At 50.0% G+C, this 25,131-nt stretch overlaps 1 protein-coding gene across 4 annotated transcripts in view; it reads right to left on the reverse strand.

The window, feature by feature from the left end:
• HIRA (histone cell cycle regulator) overlaps nt 1-25,131 on the reverse strand; it is a 100,027-nt gene that overhangs the window by 52,696 nt on the left and 22,200 nt on the right. For 2 of the 4 annotated variants that reach the window (XM_051837242.2, XM_051837245.2), the window contains exons 2-8: nt 19,964-20,026; nt 18,376-18,486; nt 17,091-17,181; nt 15,886-15,980; nt 4,016-4,111; nt 2,786-2,946; nt 732-899 (exon numbers count right to left, since the gene is read on the reverse strand). In XM_051837242.2, the coding sequence (XP_051693202.1) occupies nt 732-899; nt 2,786-2,946; nt 4,016-4,111; nt 15,886-15,980; nt 17,091-17,181; nt 18,376-18,486; nt 19,964-20,026 (785 nt within the window). Of the gene's footprint in view, nt 1-731; nt 900-2,785; nt 2,947-4,015; nt 4,112-15,596; nt 15,666-15,885; nt 15,981-17,090; nt 17,182-18,166; nt 18,306-18,375; nt 18,487-19,963; nt 20,027-25,131 lie in introns of those variants that run through there. The other 2 variants (XM_051837244.2, XM_051837243.2) reach the window with 2 other exon arrangements.

Consider the following 25,131-nt stretch of genomic DNA (forward strand, 5'->3'; position numbering starts at 1 on the left):
CCTGGCAGCTGGGACTGAATGCCCCCAGGTGTGGGGACGTGGTCCCTGGGGCAGGGCGAGGGAGGCGCTGTGCTGGAGCACCCAGGAGCAGGCTGGAATGTGCCAGAGGCAGTGTGACAATGCTCCGAACCAGTGACTGCTCTGGGTGCTCTGCTGCTTTGCTGAAAGATGCATGGATTCTGTTTCACAGAAAGAATTTCCAATTTAAAACATTTTTAAAGTCTTTGAGAGCCAAGCTCTTGCTCTGCTGTCCAGGCTGGAGGGTGGCGTCACTTACAGTTGGGATCCCACTGCTGATCTGCATGGGAGGTCTCAGCAGCTCCATACTTCCTCTGTAGGCAGCCAGGTGGTCCCTGGTCAGAGGGGTCACCATGCTGACACTCTAACTGAGTGTGCGCCCTAACTGGCAGAGCACATAAGGCCCAGAACTCCCAGGCTAACGATATCCTCCCGTCTCAGCCTCCCAAGTTGCTGGAACCACAGGTGTGAACCACAGCTCCTGACTAAAACTACTTATTTGATGTTTAACCTAAGTACTTAAAAAGAAGCAAGAATCAGCAAGTGCTGGAACCTAGAATCCATCACCTCAGTCCACCACGTGGCCCGGCCTTGGGGAGGCTCCCTGGGAGGATGTGGGACTCTCCAGGGTCTAAGAACACAGGTGGGCCACTGTGATGGGCCACTTAGGGTTAGTGCCCACAGCTGGGAGACCCAAGGCCACGCACACTCACCACAACGGTCACAGCTTTCCGGTGCCCAACAAAGTCCATGTTCGTCTTCCAGCCCTCCCGTTCAATGATCTGGGCGGTGGGGCCAGAGTTGTTCATGGCGTGGGCAGACACCAGGTAGTGCCCGTCAGGTGACCAGCTGAGCCGCAACACATGGGTCGTCCCGCCACACTGAAAGAAACACCTGTACTTGAATGGAGCACAAGGCCAATGCTGGGGCCAAGTCTCTGGCCTCAGAGACAAAATGAGACTCTGGTTTACACATGTTATGACGGTGAGACAGGCACCTGTGCTGCAGGCTACACTGACAGCCATCACTCCGGTCTCTCCAGATGGTCTGATGCAAGGGTCCTCTGTGAGAGGAGTGCGGGAACTGCAGCAGCCTCCACCCTCCACGGGAGCCGAACAAGGACGGCAGGAAAGGCTCGGTCCTGTGGGGGCTCACAGCACGGCCACCTCTGACCTGTCACTCTGGGCGGCCCAGTCTGGACACTGGCCTGCAGCTTCTGCACAGCACCTCAGCAGGTGCCATCTGCAGAGCAGCCGCTGGAAATGCCGCAGCAGAGAGCGAGCCTGGCTGACGCTCAGGAGCCTGGCCGGAGCCTGTGTCTGCGGTGCAGCCAGCGAGCGTGAGGGAGCCCGACTCCACATTCAACTGTGGGGAGGACACCACAGAGGAGAGGAGGCTTGTGAAGTCCTACACACTAGCAAAAGGCAGGTTCCCCTACCCAGACCGAGAGCAGAGGCATTATTCCTCCTGCCAGTGAGAGGATGTTGGTCTAATGCAAGCCCCACTGTGGTTCCAGGGCAGCCTTGAAGATTTAGGGGTTAAGATCTTGACACCTAGACCCGGAACGGGACAGGACAAAGCTGGGTCTGAGTGCAGTGACAGCACCTGCCTCAACTTCCAGCCCAGGCCACCGATCGAGTGGGGTGGGTCACCCAGCACACTCTGTGGAGTGCTGCCAATCCTGCAGGTATTCGAGAGACGCTGGCAGCTGCCTGCTGCTTGGAGCCCTGAGAACTCCAGAAGGCATGAGTGAGGTCCAGGTCACCTGAAGCAGGGAGGTGTAGCTACGGAGGGCAGGACTCAGCAAGATGAAAATCCGCGCTCACAGATCCAGTCAGGAGCTGCTTCAGTTTAGGGTAGAACTGAACCCGTGATTTTGACTGTTTCCTGCAGCAAGCCCTGACCAGCAGGAAAAAGCCCATTCTTCCTGAAATCTTCACTCACATGTCCCTTGCTCTGAGAAGGCTGTCCAGACACAATTACCCCTCCTGGTCTACTTCTGCGCCTCTGAACAACACCATCACTATATCTACAATGAGTGTGACGGTCTCTTTCCCACTGGGCTTTATACATTATTGGCAGTGACTCCATTTCAATCCACTTTTATGTCCCTGTATCTGCTGCTGCCTTACATACAGCAGGCACTTCCTAAGTGTCTAATGACTAACAGCAACCTTGAAATCAAACTCAAATAAAGGACAAGCCACTAAAATGCTGCGGAAGCCACTGCAGTCCCATCTCCAGACATTTTGCAAACCCTACCACCATCTCCACTGGAGGAAAATGGTGTGCTGGCTTGCAGAGTAGACGCTGGTAAGCAAAGCTCCATGTACGACCAGTATCTGTACAAGACAGTCCCTCTCTCCTTCCCTCAATGAAAATGCCACACAGTAAGAAAGCATTTCATTCACGTCTGTGGCAATGAGCTAGAGACATAATAATTCAGGGACACGTCTAAGATTCCCTTCAGCTTTAAAAATCTATAAATCTTTTTCACTTCAAAGTTGGATATTAAATGGCTCTTTAGAACTGAAAAGTTTTTAAAAAAATTATTAGAGAGGCAGAGAAGAGAGGAGACACACAGCGTTCATTCACTGGTTCACTCCCGAATTCCCACAATAGCCAGGACTGGGCTAGGCTGAGGCTAGAAGCTGAGAACTTAGCAAGAGGTGAGTGGCGGGAACCCAACTAAGACCAAAACATCTGCAGGGCCCAGGAAGGGGCCAGGGGCAGCTGCTGGGCCAAACCCTTCAATCCATCCCATTACCTCATCAAAAGGTTTGGTGATACTGGTCTCTAACTGCCAGTCGAGCGTCCTCCACACCTTCAGGCTGCGGTCGTCGGCTTGAGAGGCGATGTATTTCCCCACAGGGTCCCAAGTCAACCCTTTCACTAAGCCGGAATGACCTCTCAGGGTAGCTAGGATTTCTGTGAAGAAAACATATGAGAAATGTAGAAAGCCTGACCTAGGGAAAGCCAATGACTCAATATACCCTGACCAGCCCATACACCTGGGCACAAGCAGGGGAGCCCCCTAATCTGACCTCTGCCCTGGCAATAGCCACCTTAAGACAGGACCACACCCTGGAGGCAGGCACTGTGACTTCCCTCCAGACACAGTAAATGCTGGCAGGTGAAGGCCTCAGGCGCCTCCAAAGGGGGAGGCAACAGAGGCACAGGCTGGACTAGAACCATTTATTCTGCCCTCTTGCTGGACCTGCAGCTGGTGGCCCTGCCTGTGTCTGCCCTTTTGGACAGATGTCCATGCCCTCCTGGGCTGTGACGTCAGCACTTCTTAGCAGCTCCCTTACAAGCGGCAGACCGTACAGCTCAGGGGGCCAGGACCAGGCTAAGTGAGTCTCTTGGAATTCGTGGGTGCAGACCCCTTGAAGACGTGTAATTTAAATGCTACCCCAGTCTCTGAAACTGCTCTTTGTGGCCAGACCAAGTGTTCCCACACATGCTGACAACTTTCATGGAGTTAAAGTGACTTGGCTCCAAGTCTGGATGATGCACTGTAGTCCATGAGGAAAATGCACTCTAGACATAGAGTGGCAACCTCAGAAGTATTTTACTGGCTATAAACTGCAGTGCTAGGTCAGATTTACAACAGACAAGGAAAACTCATGTTTTGCGAAACTGACTTTGTGTTCACCTGCACCTCTTCAAGGGCTTCACAGAAACAGCAACGGTGGGAGGGGCACCCGGTCCCCAAGGGCAGTCCAACCGTGTACTACCCTCAGGATCTGAGGCACGATCCTACCACTCAGTTACTCTTTATTTAGCATAAAGCTGTTTTTTTAAACCTTAAATAAATAGAACTGATAAAGGAAAGAAAGATCCGGGTTACTCATAAGACACCCATATCCCTGGCCACTGTGAAGTACATGCAGCCACCAAGACTAAGGAGAGAGAATCCCACCACAACCCCTAGCGCTTCAGACACGGCCAGTGGCAGCCCACTGCTGCACTCAACCAGTCGGAGAAGACCCCACACCTGGGAACTTCACAGCATTCCAGATGACGACGGTGTTATCCACGCTGCAGGAGGCCAGCCAGGCGTCATGGGGTGACCACGCGACATCCATGACATCTAGAAGAAGACAGAGGGCCTGTGGTGAGCTCTTCCACCTGGCACAGGCTCTGGCAGGAGTAAGCACTCAGCAGCATCCTTGTCTGCTAGCTGGCCCAGCGTCCCAGGGGTTCTCTTCTGAGGACACTTGATCTGGGACCATCTGGACTAGGTTTTTTTTTTTTTTTTTTTTAAGCCAACCTGAAAATCTTCCTAAGGCTCATTAATTGGTCATAGAACTTAAAGCATCTCATGGATCCCAGCGCCCCATTCCTTTTATGAACAAAGTGATTGATGACACAGTTCAGAGCTTGGGTGCCACGTGGCATCATACCATGTACGAATGTAACTGCGGTTTGAGTTTTCTGGGTCTGGGCCTCTGGCACACTCCTCAACCCCAGTAACTCGCTTTGCAGTTGTGACGGGCCCTCCCCAGGGAACCCTCTGAGCACAACACAGACACAGCAGGGAAGGCGCTGAGCAGAAGCTCAGCACCCAGTCGGCCCAGCTGAACGGCTACAGGCCCTCCTGCTCATGAACCAGACCTGCCCCTAAGCCCCTGCCAGGAGCACCCCTTCCCTACAGAGCCCCCAACAGGATTCATCATGCTCACTTGTCTGTGACGTGCTTCTCTCACGGGCAAAGTACAGATTACCAGACACATCCTATCCTCATGGGGCTACTGTGAGGCTCGGGTGTGAGCACCTGCCACAGCTCGGTGACAGGCACACACTGAGGCATCGGGAGAGGTCTGCCACTATACCAGTGATGACCATGCCTATCCTGCCATCCTGGGGTGAAGGGTAGGGTCTTGCTTAGCTTTCTAGCTTCGGTGCCTGGAGCAGAGCTATAGTACATGGAAGAATGACTGGGGAATTGAAGAAACAAACTTAGCAGCAAGTTGGGAACTAATTCTTTCCTGCCGTAAAATTTTTAAAATGAGATGTAAGGAAAATATTCAAAATTTCCACTGTGCTATTTTCCATGTTTTTCCTTTGCTCTTCAGTGGCAGTAAGACAGATTTCTGTGCACTGCACTGCACTTGGTTTCACACTGTGCAGGCACTGGCATGCTGCACTGTGTATTCCTACTGCCTGTGTGTGCTTCCTGGCTTCTTTTGCTGTGCTCTGTATTCGAGGCTGTTGAGAGCATTCACTGCCATAAGCTGACTACCACAAGCAGACCCAACTGAACACGGAGCATTAACTGGGTTCCAGTTTTCCATGCCAAGAAACCACATGTGTATGTCACTCTACACTCTAGATGTTTTCTCTGAGACTCATATCCCAAAGTGGGGATCCTGGGCCGAGCATCTCAACATTCTCAATGGTCTGGATTCTCACAATCATGGACTACTATTCAAAGACCTCTATGGCAACAGACATGCTCACCCTGATTGGACATTACATGATGTACACACGTGTCAAGACACCACAGGTACCCCATAAATATGTATGATTTTTATGTGTCAGTTAAAAATATAGAAATTATGGGGAAAAACAATTATTTTTATGCTTTTATATTTCTATAAGCTGAGCATGCACTCCAAAACTCTTATCAGCAATGAGGATTACGATGTTTTTATTTTTATTTTATTTTTTTATTTATTTTTTTTTGACAGGCAGAGTGGACAGTGAGAGAGAGAGACAGAGAGAAAGGTCTTCCTTTTCGCCGTTGGTTCACCCTCCAATGGCCGCAGCGGCCGGCGCACTGCAGCCAGTGTACCGCGCTGATCCGAAGGCAGGAGCCAGGTGCCTCTCCTGGTCTCCCATGGGGTGCAGGGCCCAAACACTTGCACCATCCTCCACTGCACTCCCGGGCCACAGCAGAGAGCTGGACTGGAAGAGGGGCAACTGGGACAGAATCTGGCGCCCCGACTGGGAGTAGAACCCGGTGTGCCGGCGCCGCAGGCAGAGGACTAGCCTATTGAGCCACAGTGCCGGCCATGATGTTTTTCCTTCTAATTTATTAAGTATATTTTAATCAAACTCTTTATTTTTAAAGGCAGAGTTACCGGTAGAGTTACAGACAGAGAAGGAGAGGGAGAAAGGAGGGGGGAGGAGAGAGAGAGAAAAAAAATCTTTCATCTGTACTGCTTCACTCCCTAAATGGCAGCCACAAGCCAGGGCTGGGCCAACATGAAGCCAGGAGTCAGAAACTCCATCTGGGTCTCCCACACGGGTAGCAGGGGCCCAATCATTTGGACCATCTTCTGCTGCCTTCCCAGGCACATTAGCAGGGAGCTGGATCACAAGTGGGAGAGCTGGGACTCCAATGAGCATTCATATGAGATGTCAACATTGCACGAGGAAGCTTAAACAGCTTGTACCACAATGTTGGCCCCTTAATCAAACTTTAAAAATCTTTTTACTTGGTGCTGTGGTATAGTGGATAAAGCAGGCTGCCTGCAATGCCAGCATCCCATATGGGTGTCAGTTCGTGTCCTGGCTGCTCCACTTACAATCCAGCTGTCTGCTAACAGCCTGGGAAAAGCAGCAGAAGATGGCCCAACTTGGGCCCCTGCTACCCACATGAGAGACCTTTAAGAAGCTTCTGGCTCCTGCCTTCGGCCTGGCCCAGCCCAGTCATTGTGGTCATCTGGGGAGTGAACCAGCAGATAGAAGATCTTTCGCTCTCTCAATCTGTGTCTCCCTCTGTCTATAACTCTTTTAAATAAATAAATATTTTTCAAAAAAATCTATTTACTTGAAGGAGAGAAAGACAGTGAGCACTTCCATCCGCTGGCTCAGTCCCCAAATGTCTACAACAGGCAGGAGCTGGGAACTCCATCCATGTCTCCCACGGGGCTGCAGGAACCCAATTATTTGAGCCATCACTGCAGCCTCCTACGGTCTGCATTAGCATGAAGCTGGAGCTGAGTATCAAACCCAGGTAGTCTGAGGTGGGACCAGGCATCTTGAGCTAAAGGCCTGTCCCTTAAGTCTAATACTGACAAAACAAATTTTTAAACATTTATTCATTTACTTGAAAGGAAAGTTACAGAGAGGCAGCGACGGAGAGATCTTCTATCTGCTGGTTCACTCCCCAAATGGCCACAACAGCTGGAGCTGCACTGATCCGAAGCCAGGAGCCAGGAGCTTCTTCCAGGTCTCCCACATGGGTACAGGGGCCCAGGCAATTGGACCATATTCCACTGCTTTCCTAGGTGCATTAGCAGAGAGCTGGATTGGAAATGGAGCAGCCAGGACTTGACCAGGTGCCCATGTGGGATACTGGCACTACAGGAGGTGGCTTTACCCACTATGCCACATCACTGGCCCCAGTATTGAAAGATTTTAATGTGAACAGTGAAGTGAAGTGTTCTTATGTCTGTCTATTCTCTAGAGTTCTTTCTGGACTACCTGCTCACACACTGTGACTGTGTTCTGGGAGGTCTTCCTGTGCAGTGGGCCTAAGAAACAGAAGTGAGATGCCTACAAAACCAACAAGAACTTCCTCCAGAAGCCAGAGCCCTGGAAGGGCGGACGTGTGACTGTCACAGTTTCACCACAGTGCCCAAGTCCTAGGACGGGGAAGATGTGATCAGGGGAACACGGGAAACAACGTGGTTTTCTTAGCAATTCCCAAGCACTATTCACAAGGCAGACATTAGCTGCACATTTTACCTTTCTGTACTGTAAGACGTTTCTGTAGTAAATGCTATTCTTTATTCTCCTTTGTGATTTCTACTGCTTGTCAACTTAATATTCCCCCTACTAGAAGGCTGATAAACAGTCAATTCTATTTTCTCCTGGTTTAATTATTTAGAATGTTTATTCCTGTAATACCTGGAACGTATTTCTGTGTATGCTATATTTAGTATGCTAAACTGATTTCTCCTCCCTCATGAGCTGCTTAGTGGGTAGTATGTCATGTGTAGGAAAGAACTCTCTTGCTATTTTTCCTAGTGACACCTCCTAAACAACACGCCAAGCTCTTAGGTACACTGCAGCCCCACTGAGTGTGCTAGGTCTGTCGCTGAAACTCTGAGTGTCCCCATCTGCAACCCAACTTCTCCTGCTGCCACTCTCTGAAGTCACTGCTACATTTCCAGGAAATGCACATGGGACTCCCTCTATGCTCCAGGTTTGCGGTGTCTCTCTTCAGACTGCATATACCACTCCCTTTCCGTCTCCCTGTGGATCTGACATACTGAGACCCGCACTTCACTCCAAGACTTAGACTTCTGGTCACTGTTGTTCTCATCATCCTTCACTGACTTCAGAGGCTCTTGGTTCCTTAAACTCCTCCAATCGCCTTGGTTACTACCATATTTATCTCCTTCCAAGACACAGCCCTGCAAGCCTCCTCCCAGCCCTCCCACACTCCAGACAGCTCAGAGCTTCCAGGCTACCCTCATGCCCAGCAGTTCTGTACCACCGCCAGGAGCCAAGGTCTGCTTAGGCGCAGCACTTCCATATGGGCTGCCCGCCCCAGGGCTCACCTCTGTCCCTCTGCAGCTGAGATCCCATCACCATGCCCACTTCCCTCCTGTCTTCACAGGTGCCAAAGTCCAGCCTGCTTTCGCTCAGCTCACACACCCCCAACCAGGCTTTGACCCACCACCAACATGAACTACACTTAACAGGGTCACTGTGGCATCCACGCTGTTGCCCATCAGGCCCATGTGACCCCATTCCCTTTCCTTCAAGGGCTCCCTCCAGGGCCTTAACTGCCTCTCCGCTCAGGTTCTCTAGCCAGTTTCCTCGCTCCAAGTCTCCAATCTTAGACTCTGCTCCCACCTGAAACTCTGCCCTGGACTCAAGACTCCCATTTCCCAGCGCCTACACGGCACGTGCATCACACCAGCAGACAAAACGTGCGTACGACCAAACTCTGAAATATGGCCCCCAACAGACAGATGTCTCCATCTCAGCTTGCACGAACTGCATCCTATCCATCACTCAACCCCACAGTCAGTGAAGAATTGGATTCCTCTGCTTATCTCATACCCTGGGTCCAATCTCCCAGGCAATCTGCCTCTGAGCACTTCTCACCATTCGCAGGTTACAACACCTGTCCTAAGCCACACCGTCTGTCACTTTTGCTATTACAGCAACCTCCTCAGCTGGTGTCCCAGTGCTTCCCTAAGCCCCCGTGACAGACTACACACAGCCAGGACAGGTCTCAATCGCCCTGCTCACAAGCATATGGAGCCTTGTCTCACTCAAGAGGAGCATGCACAATGGCCCTGCAGGCTCTCCCGCCACTCCCTCTACCACCCAGTTGGCTCCCTCATCAGGACCTTACCCTAACTGTCCCCTCCTCCTGGATGGCCACATGGCTGTCCCCCACCCTCCACTGGGTTGCCCCTCCAGCGTCACCTTCTCAAGGAGGTCTGCTTCAAAATCCCTGGTTAACATGGCACCCCTTTCCTGTTGAGCTCCCCAGCACTCACGTTCTGGTTCCATGACTCTCTCCCTAGTGCTCATCCTCAAGTTTCCTCCATGACTATTCTTATTGCCTCGTCCCTTGTACAAGAATGGAAACTCCTTAAGGGAAGAATAGCATTTGGGAGGCTGACATTGTGGCATAAAAGGTTAGGTTACCACTTCTGTTCGAGTCCCAGCTGCTCCACTTCCAACCCAGCTCCTTGCTAATGTGCCTGGGAAAGCAATGGAGGATGGCCCAAGTATCTGGGCCCCTGCACGCACATCAGACTAGGAAGAAGCTCCTGGCTCCAGGCTTCAGGCTTCAGTCTGGCCTAGCCCTGGCTGTTGCAGCAATTTGGGAAGGGAACCAGCAGATAGAAGATATCTCTCTCTCTGTAGCTCTGCATTTAAGAATGGTGCCTGGAATGTACCAGGTTCTCAATCAAAATATGTCACATGGGTGAAGAAACATTAATCTGGGGGAAAAAGATGTATTTTATTTAGTCTTTCCATTTATGAAGTGGTCATTTTATACCTGTTTGGGGTTTCTTAGAGATTTCATATATTTCTTGGTAAGATAATTCCTGGAGCTCTCAATTTGATCCTATTGTGTGAGAGTTCTCTTTTTATCATGCAATATCCTAACTATTACTAGTAAAAGATAATTAAAAATTAATTTTACCTGAGGCCAATTTGGACTAATTTTGTTGGTGCTGAAAGTAACTTTCAGTGCTTTATTTTGTTATGAGATCTTCATTTCTTTGGTTTTGGTTGATATGAAATAATGCTACCCTCATTTCAGTCTTGTCTTATTTTCTGGCAGATGTTAATGCTGATTTCTGTTGAGCTGTACTGCAGAAATTCCAGAGGCACAAAACAAGTGACAGCATCTATCCTTGTCTCTTCTTGAAATAAATGGGAACCTGGGGCTAGCACTGTGGCACTGACATTCCATATGAGTGCTGGTTTTGTCCTGGCCACCCACTTCCGATCCAGCTCCCTGCTAATGGTCTGGGAAAAGCAGCTGAAGATAGCCCAAGTTTTTAGGCCCTGCCAGCTTGAGAGACCTGGATTAAGTTCCTGGCTCTGGTCTGGCCCAGATCTGGCCACTGTGGTGATCTGGGGAGTGAATGAGTAGATGGAATCTCCAACTTGCTCTTTTATTTTTATTTATTTATTTTTTTAACAGGCAGAGTGGACAGTGAGAGAGAGAGACAGAGAGAAAGGTCTTCCTTTTGCTGTTGGTTCACCCTCCAATGGCCGCTGCTGCCGATGCATTACGCTGATCTGAAGCCAGGAGCCAGGTGCTTCTCCTGGTCTCCCATGGGGTGCAGGGCCCAAGCACTTGGGCCATCCTTCACTGCACTCCCGGGCCACAGCAGAGAGCTGGACTGAAAAAGGGGCAACCGGGACAGAATCCGGCGCCATGACCGGGACTAGAACCCGGTGTGCCGGCACCACAGGCGGAGGATTAGCCTAGTGAGCCGTGGCGCCAGCCATGCTCTAACTTTTAAATACATAAATAATTATTTAAAAGTAAGTAAATAAATGGGAATCAGGCTTTATTGTGAACAGTAATATTTGCCATTGGTTTTGAAAAGGAACAAGATTCTGTTATAGAAATAGTTTATATAAATTGTTTTTAAATAAGATCTTTCTTTGTTATGTTTTATTTTATTTATTTGAAAGGCAAAGTTACAGAGAGATAAAGGGAGGGACAAATCTTCCAACTGCTGGTTAACTCCCCTAATGGCCAAGCCAGGAGCCAAGAACTTCTTCTAGGTCTCCCATGTTGGTGCAGGGGCCCAAGGAACATCAGCAGGGAGCTGGATGCCCCATCACTGGGGCTGGGCCAGACCCAAGCCAGGAGCCCAGGATTGCATTCCGGTCTCCTATGCACTTAAGTCATTACCTCCTGCCTCCCAGTGTATTAACAGGAAGCTGCGTTAGGAGTGGAGTGGAGATTTGAACCCAGGCACTGCAATACAGGACATGGGCATTCCAAGCGATATCTTTTAACTGCTGCACCACAACACTGACCACAGCATTTTTTAAAAAGTATTTCTCTTAGGAAATGATACTGAATTATCTAATAATCACTTTAGAATACCTCTTAAGATGACTCTCTGGACTTCCTTATTTAGCCTCCTAGTATGTATGTTATTTTAGTAGGTTCCCATGTACATTGCTTTGTTTTGTTTTTTGTGGTGTTTTTTTTTTTTTTTTTTAGATTTTAATTTATTTGAGAGGTAGTGTTACAGAGAGAGGAAGACACAGAGAGAAAAGTCTTCTACCTGCTGGTTCACTCCCCAGATGGCTGCAATGGCCGGAACTGAGCCAATTCGAAGCCAGGAGCCAGGAGCTTCTTCCCAGTCTCCTATGTAAGTGCAGGGGCCCAAGCACTTGGGCCATCTTCTACTGCTTCCCCAGGCCATAGCAGAGAGCTGGATCAGAAGAGGGGCAGCCAGGACTTGAACCAGTGTCCATATGGGTTTTTGGAATCACAGATGGAGGCTTAGTCCATTACACCACAGCACCGGCCCCTACACTAAATTCTAACACTATAAACCATATTTAATCATAATGAATTACCACTGTCAAATGTTATCCTATTCACTAATATTGTTCCTGATTTTTCTATCTCATATTAATTTATGTTTTTATGGTTATTATTATCAGGTTTTAGAAATAGGGTATTATCCTCCTTTGAAGAATGCATTCTATTTAATTTTTTAAAGATGTATTTAGTTATTTGTTTTATAAGGCCTTATTTATTCACTTGAAAGGCACAGCTAGAGAGAGGCAGAGACAGAGACAGATAGGTCTTCTATCTGCTGGTTCACTCCCCAAATGGCGTCAATAATCAGAGCTGGGCCAGTCTGAAGCCTGGAACCTGGAGATTCTTCTGGGTCTCCCACACAAGTGCAGGGACCCAAGGACTGGGCCATCCTCCACTACCCTTCCAGGCCACAGCAGAGAGCTGGATCAAAAGTAGAGCAGCTGGGACTAGAACCAGCACCCACATGGGATGCTGGCATTGCAGGCTGCAGCTTTATCTGCTACGCCACAGCGCCAGATCCTATAATTTTTTTTGAAGTCTGAAACATGCATCGACAAATAATTTAGGATCAGGAACCCTCTCTGAAGACAGTTTTCAATTTTTTACTAGGTGAACTCTGTTCAGGTTTTCCTAACCATATGGTTATCAATTATAAAAATATGCATTTTCTATAAAATTATCTATTTCTTTTAGCATCTTGTTTGGTTTTTAATTTTTTTTTTTTTTTTTCATTTTATTTGAAAGGCTGAAAGATATAAGAGAGAGAGATAAAGAGAGAGAGAGAGGCTGGCACCGCGGCTCAATAGGCTAATCATCCACCTAGTGGTGCCGGCACACCGGGTTCTAGTCCCGGTCGGGGTGCCGGATTCTGTCCCGGTTGCCCCTCTTCCAGGCCAGCTCTCTGCTATGGCCCGGGAGTGCAGTGGAGGATGGCCCAAGTGCTTGGGCCCTGCACCCCATGGGAGACCAGGAGAAGCACCTGGCTCCTGCCTTCGGATCAGCGCGGTGCACCGACTGCAGGACACCGGCCGTGGCGGCCATTGGAGGGTGAACCAACGGCAAAAGGAAGACCTTTCTCTCTGTCTCTCTCCCACTGTCCACTCTGCCTGTAAAAAAAAAAAAAAAAAAAAAGAGAGAGAGAGAGAGAGAGAGAGAGAGAGAGAATGAATATCTTCTATCAGCTGGTTTGCTTCCCAAATGACTGCAGTAGCCAGGGCTGAGCCAGGTTGAACCCAGGGAGTCAATGCAGGTCTCTCATGTAGGTGGCAGAGACCTAGCCACTGGAATCATCACTAAACATGCCTTCCAAGATGCACAGTAGCAGGAAGGTAGAATCTGAAGTAGAGCTGGGACTCAAAACAGATACACTGATGCAGGATATCGTGTCCCAAGCAGTGGCTCTCAACTGCTGCGCCAAAGATCTGACACTTGTTTTGCTTTTTAGCTTAAGAGTATAAACATTATATTGGGGCTGGCGCTGTGGCACAGAGGGTTAAGCCACCGCCTAAAGTGCCAGCATCCCATATGAGCGCTGGTTTGAGATCTGGCTGCTCCACTTCCAATCCAGCTCTCTGCTATAGCCTGGGAAAGCAGAAGATGGCCCAAGTCCTTAGGCCCCTGCACCCACCCAGGAGTAGGCTCCTGGCTCCTGGCTCCGGATCCACGCAACTCCAGCCATTGAGGAGTGAACTAGCAGATGGAAGACCTTTCTCTTTCTCTCTCTCTCTCTCTCTCTCTCTCTCTCTCTTTCCATCTCTCCCTTTCAAATAAATAAAAAAAAATACATCTTTTAAAAGAAAGCATTATATTGTACTCTTTGACTATTTCTTTTTTCTGCCTGGGTTAAATGTTTTTTATAGACTTTTTACTTTTAACTTTGGATTTTTCCTTCCTACCCCCAATTCAATATGCCAAGTATCTTTTTCATACTTGGCTTTTCAGAGGCCTAGCACTTTTTGATTCATTTTTCCACTTATTCTTCTTGAATGGTTCTTCCCAGACCTGCTCTGAGGTCCAGTGAAAAAGGACTGGCAGGTCCTCCAGCTGAAGGCAGCTAACATCACCTGCCTGGTAAAGGAGATGGACACACGGGGTGGTGGTGGCAGGAAGAAAGCTGAGGTCATGGGCTTGGGCCGACTCAAGTCAGGGGTCCTGTGGAAGTCCTCATCCCAGCCCATCTCACACCTGACTACCCTCAAAGACATGTGTGCCATGTGCCACAGAAGCCCAGTTACACTGCTCTGTGAGTTGCTGTCAAACAAAGAGGGGCAAATTATACCTTTTATTGTCATCAAACAATAACACTCCCTCTGCAATCACCAAGACGTGATCTGTTCACTTTCTGCCTGTCTATGGAGTACCTGATGAGCAAATGCTGCCAAGAGACAGAGCTCACGCCGCCCAAATCTGTCATCCTGATCCTCTGCCCACATTGCTGCTCTAGACTCAATCCCCAGTTTTCTGACATTTCCTCCCCACCCTTAAGGCTGGCACATCCCACCCCCCCCCCCCCGAAGGAGTTTCTCTGCGTATAACCCTGCAGTCCTTACGTCTCAGTAGGGGACACCTCTGGCCATCTAGGCACCCAGCCAAGAACCTACATCAGCCCTCCCTGTGCTCTGTAAATCAGTCTCCTCTTCCTCCTCTATCTCCCAACTACCCCAGGCCTAGTTCAGGCCCATGCAGCTTCCCTCTGACCCACAGGACCCTAACCCTTTCTCACACAGCTGACAAGAGTGACCTCCCTCCTGTGCTTCAAAGCTTTTAATGGCCCCCGTATCTTCCTCATGAACAGGTCAAGTGTGTTAGCAAAATTATCTGTGGCCCCATCACCATCTTGCACAGTAAACTTTGGTCCTAAACCCAGCCTGGCTTGCTAGAAAGTCAGGTGACCAAATGGCCCAACCACAAGCGTCAGCTCTACCCCGACCCTAATGGGATTCATTGCTCCCACTTCCCTAACCCCTGCAAGACTATGACAGGACCCCCTTCCCACACACATGCTCTCTTGACCTTGCTCTTCTCTCTCGATCCCCTTCTCCCTTTCGCCCTCTCTCGCCTTCTCCCTCCAGCCTGTCGGGTTTCCCCCACTTGACAATAAACCTTTCCTTTAACTCCGTGTTTTGTGGTGGTCCTACAAAGTGAGCCTTCCCTGCCCCAGCCCTGCATGCTTGGCTAGCCTCACTCTTGGCTATTCCCTGCCTTGTCTGTAAAGAGCTAGCCATGGTGAAATGCTTCCAAATTACCAATCACACCAATATTTTCTTGCTTCTGACTCCCAATCATTCCCCGAAAAAAACCCCTTCAGTCTCTTCCTGAGCTACACCACAGGCTTCCCGAGAAGTCTATGCTGCGGTCACTCTGGCACCTCGGGACCTAGCCAAGCACAGCGCATGGGCTCACACTGCTCACTGTCCACTGACCTTCCTCCTCTCGGGTCTAACTCTGTAAAATGTGCCTCTCTCCACACCCCGTTGACTTTAAACAATCTCTAACCACATTCTAGGTAAAGTTGAGAAACTTTGCATGGGGCACCTGCAGGCTGGTTTCTGGGGAATAAATAAAGTGCGCTTACGGACTCAGTGATCCACTGATGAAGGTACTGATTCAGTTCAGCAGGATAAACAGCAGAAGGTGGGAAGTTCTACATTAAAGATATAAACATATACCCCATGAGGGCAGCAGTGGAGATGGTGACTGCACAGGCCTTGAGGGACAGGCAGGGGTGACCGATGGTGAGGGGAGGGACAGCCCAGACAGGGGGCAGCTTTAAGGACAGTCGCAGAGGGGACGTGGAGGTGCCGCTGCCGACCCGAGGCAGCTGCCAGGGATGCCCACCCGGCCCGACAGGCCGTCCCACTCACCGCCTGAGTGACTCCGGAGGATGGAGACACACCGCCACTGCTCCACATTGGCAAGCTTACCACTGGAGCCAAACACGGTGCTGGGGCCGATGTACCTGTGTGAGAGAGCAGTCAGACAGGCACTCATGGTGGGGAGAGGGCTCCAGAGGCTGCAGAGATGCTCCCTGTAGCACAGCTTATCATGGCAGACAGAACAAACCAAAAACAGACAATGGCTAGAAAGCACTGGCTGGCTGGTGAACAAAAGGGGCTGAGTGGGTAAATTATGATCCATGCACTTGATGAAGACTGCACAGCCATCACAAATCTTGCATGGGAATATGTTCTCAATGAATCATTAAGTGAAAGAAGCAGGCCACAGGACATCAGAGATAACATGATACTGCTTCTACCACTTATGCAAAGAGACAAATATGCATGTAACAAGGCTATCACTAGGCAGGGGAGATAGGTCGGGGAACAAGCACCAAAAATACCGAGATATTAACCATGGTTTTCTTTAGGTGGAGGGATTTTCAGAGATTTTTGTTTGTTTATATCTTCCTACTTTTCCAAATTGTGTACTAAATATTTATGTTGGTTATTTCAGATAGCAAAATCATCCCCCTGTAATGAATCACACAGTCCTCCCTCAGACTTGAGGTGGAGAAACCATGCGACTGCGGGATAAGCAGGTGTGTAGGGCCCATGGCTAACCGCCTCGGCTCATGTAAAGCTGTCCACCAACACAGAAAGAGAGCTTGCCGAGGCAGGCGAGCAGGCTGAAGGAGATGCGTGCCTCTGCTCTCAAAGCCATGGCCACAGGGCCACTGTGGCTGAGTGATGATGTGGGGTCGGGTACCCTGGCCTGGAACTGGCAGAGGGTGGGCTCTGGACCACCATTCCTGATCCATCAGAGCTTCACGACTTTCAGCCACTTTGTGTATTGGCGTTCCACATGAAAGCTCATCTGAGGAAGAACCAAACAAGTGCGGCCACCGTGTCAGCACGAGCAGGGGCCGGCTTGCCTTTCCAGGCGAGCCTGCAGCCCGGCGAAGGGCCGCTCCCGACTCCCAGTTCCTCTGTTCCTGACCTACGTGTGCTTCGCCATTTCTGAGGTCGGAGCTTGGGGGCACTTCAGCGGCAGGGTGGGAAAGGTGACTGTGGTAAAGACCAGCAAAGAAGCTTCTAAAAATAAAGTGTGAATAAAGGAAAATGATGCTTACGTAGCCCGCTTCCACACCATAATCAGTTTGTCATCTCCCCCAGAAGCTAAATACATCCCACTGTTTGACCACCGCACACAGTTCACACATGCTGGGAAGAAAAAAAAATAGGGTGATGAAAATCCAATAGTCACGCCCATTTGCTTTATGCAGAGCTTGGCAAGATGTAAAGGGTTTATAAAATCTACTCTGCCTAATCTATTTAAGGCATCTACTGTGAGACAGCCCCAGAAAAACAATTCAGTGGAAGTACTAACCTACTTGTGCTGTAATAAAAATTGCCAGAACAGTCTGGGGGTTAAAATATGTATCATCTGAGAATTGTTAGTGCTGAATCAAATAGTCAATGGGAGGCTGGTTCCCAAGAAAAGTGATAAATGGTAACTAAACCTCATGATTTCAAAAGGGCCATCTATTGATGAGATGGATTTCTGAGTAAGGATTATTCTCAAAAATGAGAGTATGTGTTACAAAGGCTGAAGCTGCTTTTTCCAAAACTTTCAAGGGCGCAGCTAAGTAGAGTATAAAACTCCTGATTTCATTTCCCCCATCAAAGGCAAGCCTTTTAAATTTGGATTTTCTAAATTTGTCAGCACTGCAGATTGACTGAGGCTGCTGTTGTAGGCTAAAAGCAGCAGAAACTCCCCCAGGACCACTCACAGCTCAGCCTTTGGGAGAAGTGAAATACAACAGATGCTAACAAGTTTGGAGCCAACACACAGCCTGTGAGTGACCTGTGCTCCGGGTCCCCAAGGACATTGAGTAGCATATTGGGAGGACAAGAACACACAGAGTGAAGGAAGGGACTAATGTCCAAGGGCCAGCAACTATGAATGGAGCACCTTGGGGCTAGGAAACTAAGGTACTACGGCAGGAAAGGAAACCACGACACTGGCTAACAGCCCAGAGGGTCCTGGAAGAGAGGCCCAGAGTGACACAGTGCTAGCCTGAGACATTTTGGTGAGTTGTTTCTTATGCACCCTTCCCCAGAACCCTACTGTGTCCGGGTCGCTGGTCCCAAAAGCCCCATGGAATCAGGCAGTAACGACTCATGAGCAGGAAATCACCAGAGGTACCTGCAGACTGTCCAAAGATGGTTCTGTGGGCGGGCCGAGTCTTCTGCTGAATAACTCACCCAGGTGTGCAGCCAACATCTGTGCCTTCAGACAGCAGGCCGAGGGGAGTTACCGCCGCACGGGGCCTTATCTTTCTAATTACAAACACATGTGCTAACCTTGGGCACTCTGCCAACACGCAAAGCCTGCAAAGGGCCACTCTGTAATACCTAAGTGATTGTCCATCTGGCAAAGCATCTTGGGAATATTTTCATCCTTCTCGTCATCCTCCTGGAGGACTGGAGACATATTCCAGATCACAACCTTCCCAGAATCCTGCCCTGGAAGGAAGGAGCATGTACAGCTTAATGTGCAAGGAGGAGAAATTTGACGCTGACACATAATATTAACTGTGGGAAGTCCTCACTTAGCTTCCATGTATCATAACAGACTAGACTAAGGAAACCGAATTTGAATTACTAAGGTGCACTACAGAAAGGAAGAGAAACAAGTACTCATGGAGACCCAAAGCAGCATGGATTCAGCAGTAAGCCGAGCCCAACTTGGCTTTATGGAAAGAACACGAATGGAAATTGGGGGTGGGACGGAGCTCTGCTTTGGTCTCTAACATGGGTCTACCAGGGCCCCTAGGAGGTCCTCATCCCTTCCCAGGACCCAGACTCCTTGTGGGTCCCATGACCCTTTCAGCTCTGTGCATGTGTGCTCTAGAAAGCAAGGAACAAAGCACAGTCCCTACCAGGATTTCCCTCCCCTTGTAGACACTGCCTGGAACCCAGAGCTGTTCCAGAGCTGACTGGATGCTTTGAGATCCCAGTGTGAAATGTGCCCTGAATATAGAAGGGCTCATTACCTTCTTATCTGCTCCTGCAGTCACCCATAGGTGGGAGATTAACCAAAAGAGGGGATTTAGGGTTCCTGTGGTCCTAAGCTGATACACTGCTCTGCTCAAAAATCTATCTGTGCATTTTACTAATGCTGTCTCTTCCTAAGCTTCCCATCACTAATAACTAACAAAGGCACATACCTTCATTTAAGTTTCTACCATAGGGGAGGAAAAACCAACAGACAGCTGGAAATGGGCATGCTACAGTCACAATGACTTTTGGGCAACACGCAGAGTTCCTCAACAACTCTCCCAGGCCTCACTAACATGAGCAAGGCGGTGAGGTGTGCCTCCTCCATGGACTCTGTGGATGAAGGCCAAACCCGCCGTTCCCCAGCCAGTGCAGCACCCTTCTAGGAGGCTGCAGGCTCACTCACAGCACGAGGCAGGACAGACAGGCCGCGCTGCCCACAGCGTCCCTGCACTCCTCTCTGCTCCCCGCCTGGCCTGAGGATGGGGAGCTCCCAAAGGCATGTTCAAGGTGCTGCGGAGGGAGGCAGGTTGGGGGAGGCCTGCCCCAGGGGAAGCTGCTGGGGATGCTGGGCGCTCCGTGGGAGCACACCTTCCACCACAATACATACATCTCGTGTTCCGGTATGAAAGGTGGGGTTGTCTTTCCAAGTTAACTCAAGAAGTCTGGGCTTGAAGGTCCAAATTAATTTTAACATTCTCTCAATACATGGGAATTAGAATGATAAACCTGGCACCAAAAGATTTATAGAGTGCATACCACAGCAAAAATAAAGAAAAGAGGATTCTGATTGCACCCATACAGAGAACGGGTTGTAACTGTTCACTTTAAATGAGCCCCATCCATACTACAAAACAGCACACATTCTCTCCAACCAAGGGAAGCAGAGCAAGGTGGCAGAGCTGTGATGCGCTTGCTTCCTTTTTTTACTCCCAGGACTTACCTTGTCCTCCAGTTGCAAACTTGGTCCCGTCAGGGTGAATATCGACTGAAAAAATCGGCTTGCCTGGAAACAAAGAAAAAAACCAAACACATCTAACTTGGCTTTTATTCTCTGGAGAAGAGCAATATACTCAAAAAGTTTACAGTACTGCTTATTCAAGTAATCTCTCTGGTCACTACAGTTTGGACACGTAACAGGCTCCAGACGCATCACCTGTGGGTAAGCGTAGAGTGATCCAACGGTTTCATTTAAAGTCTCAACTGCTGGAAGGCATCAAGCAACATTAGAGTCGAAAATTCAACAGCGGGACAAAGCACTCTATCACTACCAGTGACAGGGCGCACAGGGTGCCAGGGCACTTTCCTGCCACCTTCCGGGGACAGGGGTTAGTAAAGGCTGCTTGTGATGAAAGCTGAGTCACAGGTGCACATGAGCAGACACATCCCTCTTACGTGGGTCTGCACTTAGCGGGCAGCATGGACAAAGGAGCCCTCCCTGGATGCCAAGCAGGACAGCCACAGCACAGGGGTCTTACTTCCCACAGAACCCTCCGGGTGTCTGTGCTGCACCAAAGTCTACACAAGGCCCTTGGTGGCATCTCCTCTGGGCGACCCTCCTGCAGAGTACGTGCTCCACGAGAAGCTGGGTGTTCTGTTCCTCCAGGGAAAGGGCTGTAGCTGCTAGTCCTCAGGAGCCCTATACAGCTGAGTAGGCAAAGCCCGTGAAGTTGGACGGGCAGTGGGGTGGACTTAACTGGTGAGAATGCCCTAAGAATTCCAAGTCTACTTCCGAGTCCAGCAGACTGTGGAAGGCAATCTTGGAGCCTCACTCGGATGGGCATTTGTCCAGCTCTCTGGTCCGCTTCCAGGCTGAAAGCATGAGATCTACAAGTGCCCATCAGTTGTAGTGGTGGTCATCACCACATGCCCAGTGCCTGGTGAGTGGCAGCTCAGTAACGTTTGTACTATGACACACCTGACACAGGACAACGGACTGGGCATCAGTGACTGCTGATGGAGACAAGCAGCTGTTGTCAAGCCTCTCTTAATTGAAGAGGTGTGTCTGTCACCAAGAGGAGGCAATGTGGACACTGGCATGAGGGCTGGCAGCTCCAGAATCACAAGTGCAGGCGGGGAGAGGCAGGCGGCAGCTGCCTGAGGGCCATGAAAGTCCCACCAGGGCTTCCAGGCAAGTGTGAAAATCAAATGCTTCTACCCAAAAGACAATGTCCAGCACATGCCCCAGGCGGCCCCCAGTTCACCTCAGCTTCCAGGCACAGCTGTACAGTCTGATCAAGCATGAGCTCTCATAACACAAGTGGGAACCCGCCTTCCTTCTTACAGGTGATTGCATGGTACTGGGGGAAACAGCTGTGCCAGGCACTAGTGAGTAGGTGTGCCAAACACGAGCACTCTATTTTATCTCAGGGCATCAGTTAAAACCTTTGGGAAGTATGGAATTCATTCGAAATATCATCTCTTACATTTAGTGAATTCCGAAACAACAAAGCTACTACAACTGGTGCCTGTCACCATTGGCAACTACAGCCTGGTCCCAACTTCCCTTGGTTACTCCTAGGCCCACATTTAAGAGCCAGAGCTCTATGGAGACAGGTCAAGGTTAGCCAGACAGCTGCTGACCATCTTGCTAGTGCACATGCAAGGTACTCAAAGCTGTCACACACATACAGGGGACTCTAGTGCTGGTGTGTTCCAATCAATCTTTTCAGGTTTCCTGTGACAAGCCACTGGCCAGCCTGTGCTCTTGTCAGCTTTGGAGGAACGGACTGGTTGGGGAAGCACTCAGAGATGCAGGAGGGAAGATAAGAGAATTTGCAAGCCATTCTCCCTTTAGGGCCTGGGCAGGGTAGACTCTTAATTAGTTTCATCTCAATTTTGAAGAGAAGAATACAGAGATCTATAGGCAGTGGGCCAAACAAGGCAGGTGCTAAGGGCCCAGGTGAGAAGGATGGGAGGGCTCCACCTGGTGCCTTTTCATCCATGCACTCAGGTCTACACTGGCATGCCTGTGCTCTTCTTCCCTTAAAAGCTTGGAGGGGAGCGGCTGTGAGAAAATGGCTTCTGGGAGACAGGAAGTGCTTTGCAGGAGAGCCTCCCAAAATATAGAAAGGGCATTTGGGGCTGTGGGTCCAGCCTTGAGTCATGCAGATGCTGCTGTTCCAAAAGCCATGAGGAACTGTAAGACTGACAGAGGGTGGGGCCAGTGCTATGGCATAGGGGGTTAAGCTGCTGCTTATGTCTCTGGCTTCCCATATTGATGCTGGTTTGAGTCCTGGCTGCTCTACTTCCATTCCAGTTCCCTGTCAATGTGCCTGGGAAAGCAATAGAAGATGGCCCAAGCACTTAGGTCCCTGCACCCACATGGGAGACCCAGATGAAACTCCTGGCACCTGGCTTTGGCCTGGCCTAGCCTCAGTTATTGTGGCCATTTGGGGAGTGAACCAGCAGATGGAAGTACTCCGTCTCTCCCTCTCTCTCTGCAACTCTTTCAAACAAATTAATTAATTAAAAGAAAGACTGGCTGAGGCATCTAGCACTGAGGCCCAAGCTGTGAGCCCTGTAAGGCATCAGAGGGCAGAGACAAATTAGCACCACTAAGACTCCTGTGAAATTCAGAATGGAAGACAGTTTCTTTTTTTTTATTTTTATTTATTATTATTTATTTGACAGGTAGAGTTATAGACAGAGAGACAGAGAGAAAGGTCTTCCTTCCGTTGGTTCACTCCCCAAATGGCCACCACGGCCGGCGCTGCGCTGATCTGAAGCCAGGAGCCAGGTGCTTCTTCCTGGTCTCCCATGTGGGTTCAGGGGCCCAAGCACTTGGGCCATCCTCCACTGCCCTCCCTAGCCACAGCAGAGAGCTGGACTGGAAGAGGAGCAACTGGGACTAGATCCCAGTGCCCATATGGGATGCCAGTGCCGCAGGCAGAGAATTAACCTAGTATGCCATGGTGCCGGCCCCAAAAGACAGTTTCAAGTATGGTAAGGACAGCAGCAGGAGGGGGAAGACTTGGACCCATTAGCAAAGCCACCTCTACCAGGGTTCTTGGGGAAGCTCCAGCAGGCCAGCCTCCAGCAGTGTCTTCCAGCCAGAGCCACACCAGGGCATTTCCTGAGGAACTCTGCCTTTCCAATGCCACAACCAACCCTCCCCAAACACTGACATAGTCTTGATGTTCTGATCTGCCCTCAAATCACTCAGGTGGCACAGCCTGGGCATCCTTCAAATCTCACATCACTCTCTGGGGCAGACACATCTGACAGCCTCTTTTCACAGTTGAGGAGGACACTGAGGTGCACAGAGAAGTTAGAAAAGCACCTGAAGCAGCCAGGCCTCCGGCTCCAAAGCTTGAGATGTTCAGTACCGTGCCGTGCTGTCCAGCTAGGTGATGCTGTAAGGGACAGGGTCTGGTCTGCTGTGACGGTGAGGATGACACTGCCTGGAGGGAACCCATGCAAAGCCCACAGGTGAGAAATAGGGGAGGGGGGAGAGGGGAGGAGACAGCACAAGCTCACACCTTGTGGCAAGCGCACTGGGTCCTAATGACCTGCTGACTGGAGAGCACCCTGCAGACCTGAGGCTGTAGCCCAGGCACGACACTCACTGCTGCTTTGCTACCTCAGGAGGTCCCAGTGAACCACATCTCAAGGTTCCCACCCTCGTGGGCTTCCCTAGCCTTAAAGTAGGATTAGCCTAGCCTTGTGGCCTGTTTTAACCCTCAAGATGTGACAGAATGCTACTGCAGTTCAGGGCTGAAGCCTAAAAAAGGGCTGGCAGTGCAATTCTGCTCCCTGATAAGTCCAGCTACCCTGAGGCCACCATGCTCTGAGGTCCAAGCTGGTCACATGAACAGGAGCCAAGAGCCCAGACAACAGTGAGAACCAAGGCCTGGGACACAGGCAAGGTGAGCTGGTCTAGCCCTAAGCTTTGAGCCATTCCAGCAGACTCCACAGAACTGGGAATGAGCTGAACCTGCCAAGCCCTGATTATTTTAAGCCAGTAAGGTTTGGGGTAGTTTGACATACAATGAGACAATTCATTTCACTTTTCTGCTTAAGCCAAACTGGACTGGGCATCTGCCATTTAACCAGGAAAGTTCCAGGTGACTGAGCAACAGTCCTGATGAGCAATCAGCAGAGAGCATCCCCAGTGGCCTTCTGAGAGCTTTTCAGTCCCTGAAGTCATCAGACCCCTAAAGAGGCACATCAGAACACTAAGTTGCGTGTCCCAGGCCATCCTGACTACCCAAGACTGGGCTAGGCTGAGCAGCGGGCTCAGCTGCACAGGCACCAATCCCAGCCAATGCCTGCTTTTCAGATCACCCCACTCACAACTTCAGCTACATGTTCTGTAGCGCACGGTCCACACTCGCAGATCTCTACTATGGGCCTGATACTGGGCCAAGCAATGGGAGAGTCAGGATGCATAAAGCATTGCCTCAGCTACAGGAAGCTTCCAGGTTATCACAGGAACCTCACTGGCAAAATGCTTGTGATAGACAGCCACATGGTAGAAGGCCAACTAACTGAGCCTGGGGATTCCTGCAGACATGAACAACTGAATCAAGCCCCAGAGGTTGAAGAGTCAGCCAGAAAGTGGGGAGATTTTAGGCAGAGCCTCGACTGTGGCACATGGCTGCCTAACACGCCTGCATCCCACATCGGAGTACTGGGATCAGTCCCACCTTCACTTCTGATCCAGCTCCCCACTAAAGGACAACCTGAGAGGCAGCTGGACTTGGGTCCCTGCCATCCACATAGGACACCCAGATGGAGTTCCTGGCTCCTGGTTTCAACTTGATTTGTTCCAGCTGTTGCAGGCATTTGCGGAGTGAACCAATGAATGGAAGAGCTCTGTCACTCTGCCTTTCAAATAAATAAATCAATCTTAAAAAAAAAAAAAAGGAAAAAAAATGGCCTGATGTGTTGCTGTAGAACCAAGCATAAGATGTCAGGCAGGGCCCCACAAACCATCAGGAAGCTCAGGCCATCCTCTAAGGCCCCTTGACACAGGAGTACACTGAGGTGGATTCTCATTGTGGATCCACAACCTTTGTGTGTTAGATTGATGGAGGAGGGGTTTTTCAAGGCTCTCGGGAAAAGGTGGGAATAAGGTTTGGGAACAGGTTTGGGTTTCAGCACTAAACA

The sequence above is a fragment of the Oryctolagus cuniculus genome, chromosome 21 (genome assembly GCF_964237555.1).
Source record: "Oryctolagus cuniculus chromosome 21, mOryCun1.1, whole genome shotgun sequence".
Classification (NCBI taxonomy): Eukaryota; Metazoa; Chordata; class Mammalia; order Lagomorpha; family Leporidae; genus Oryctolagus; species Oryctolagus cuniculus.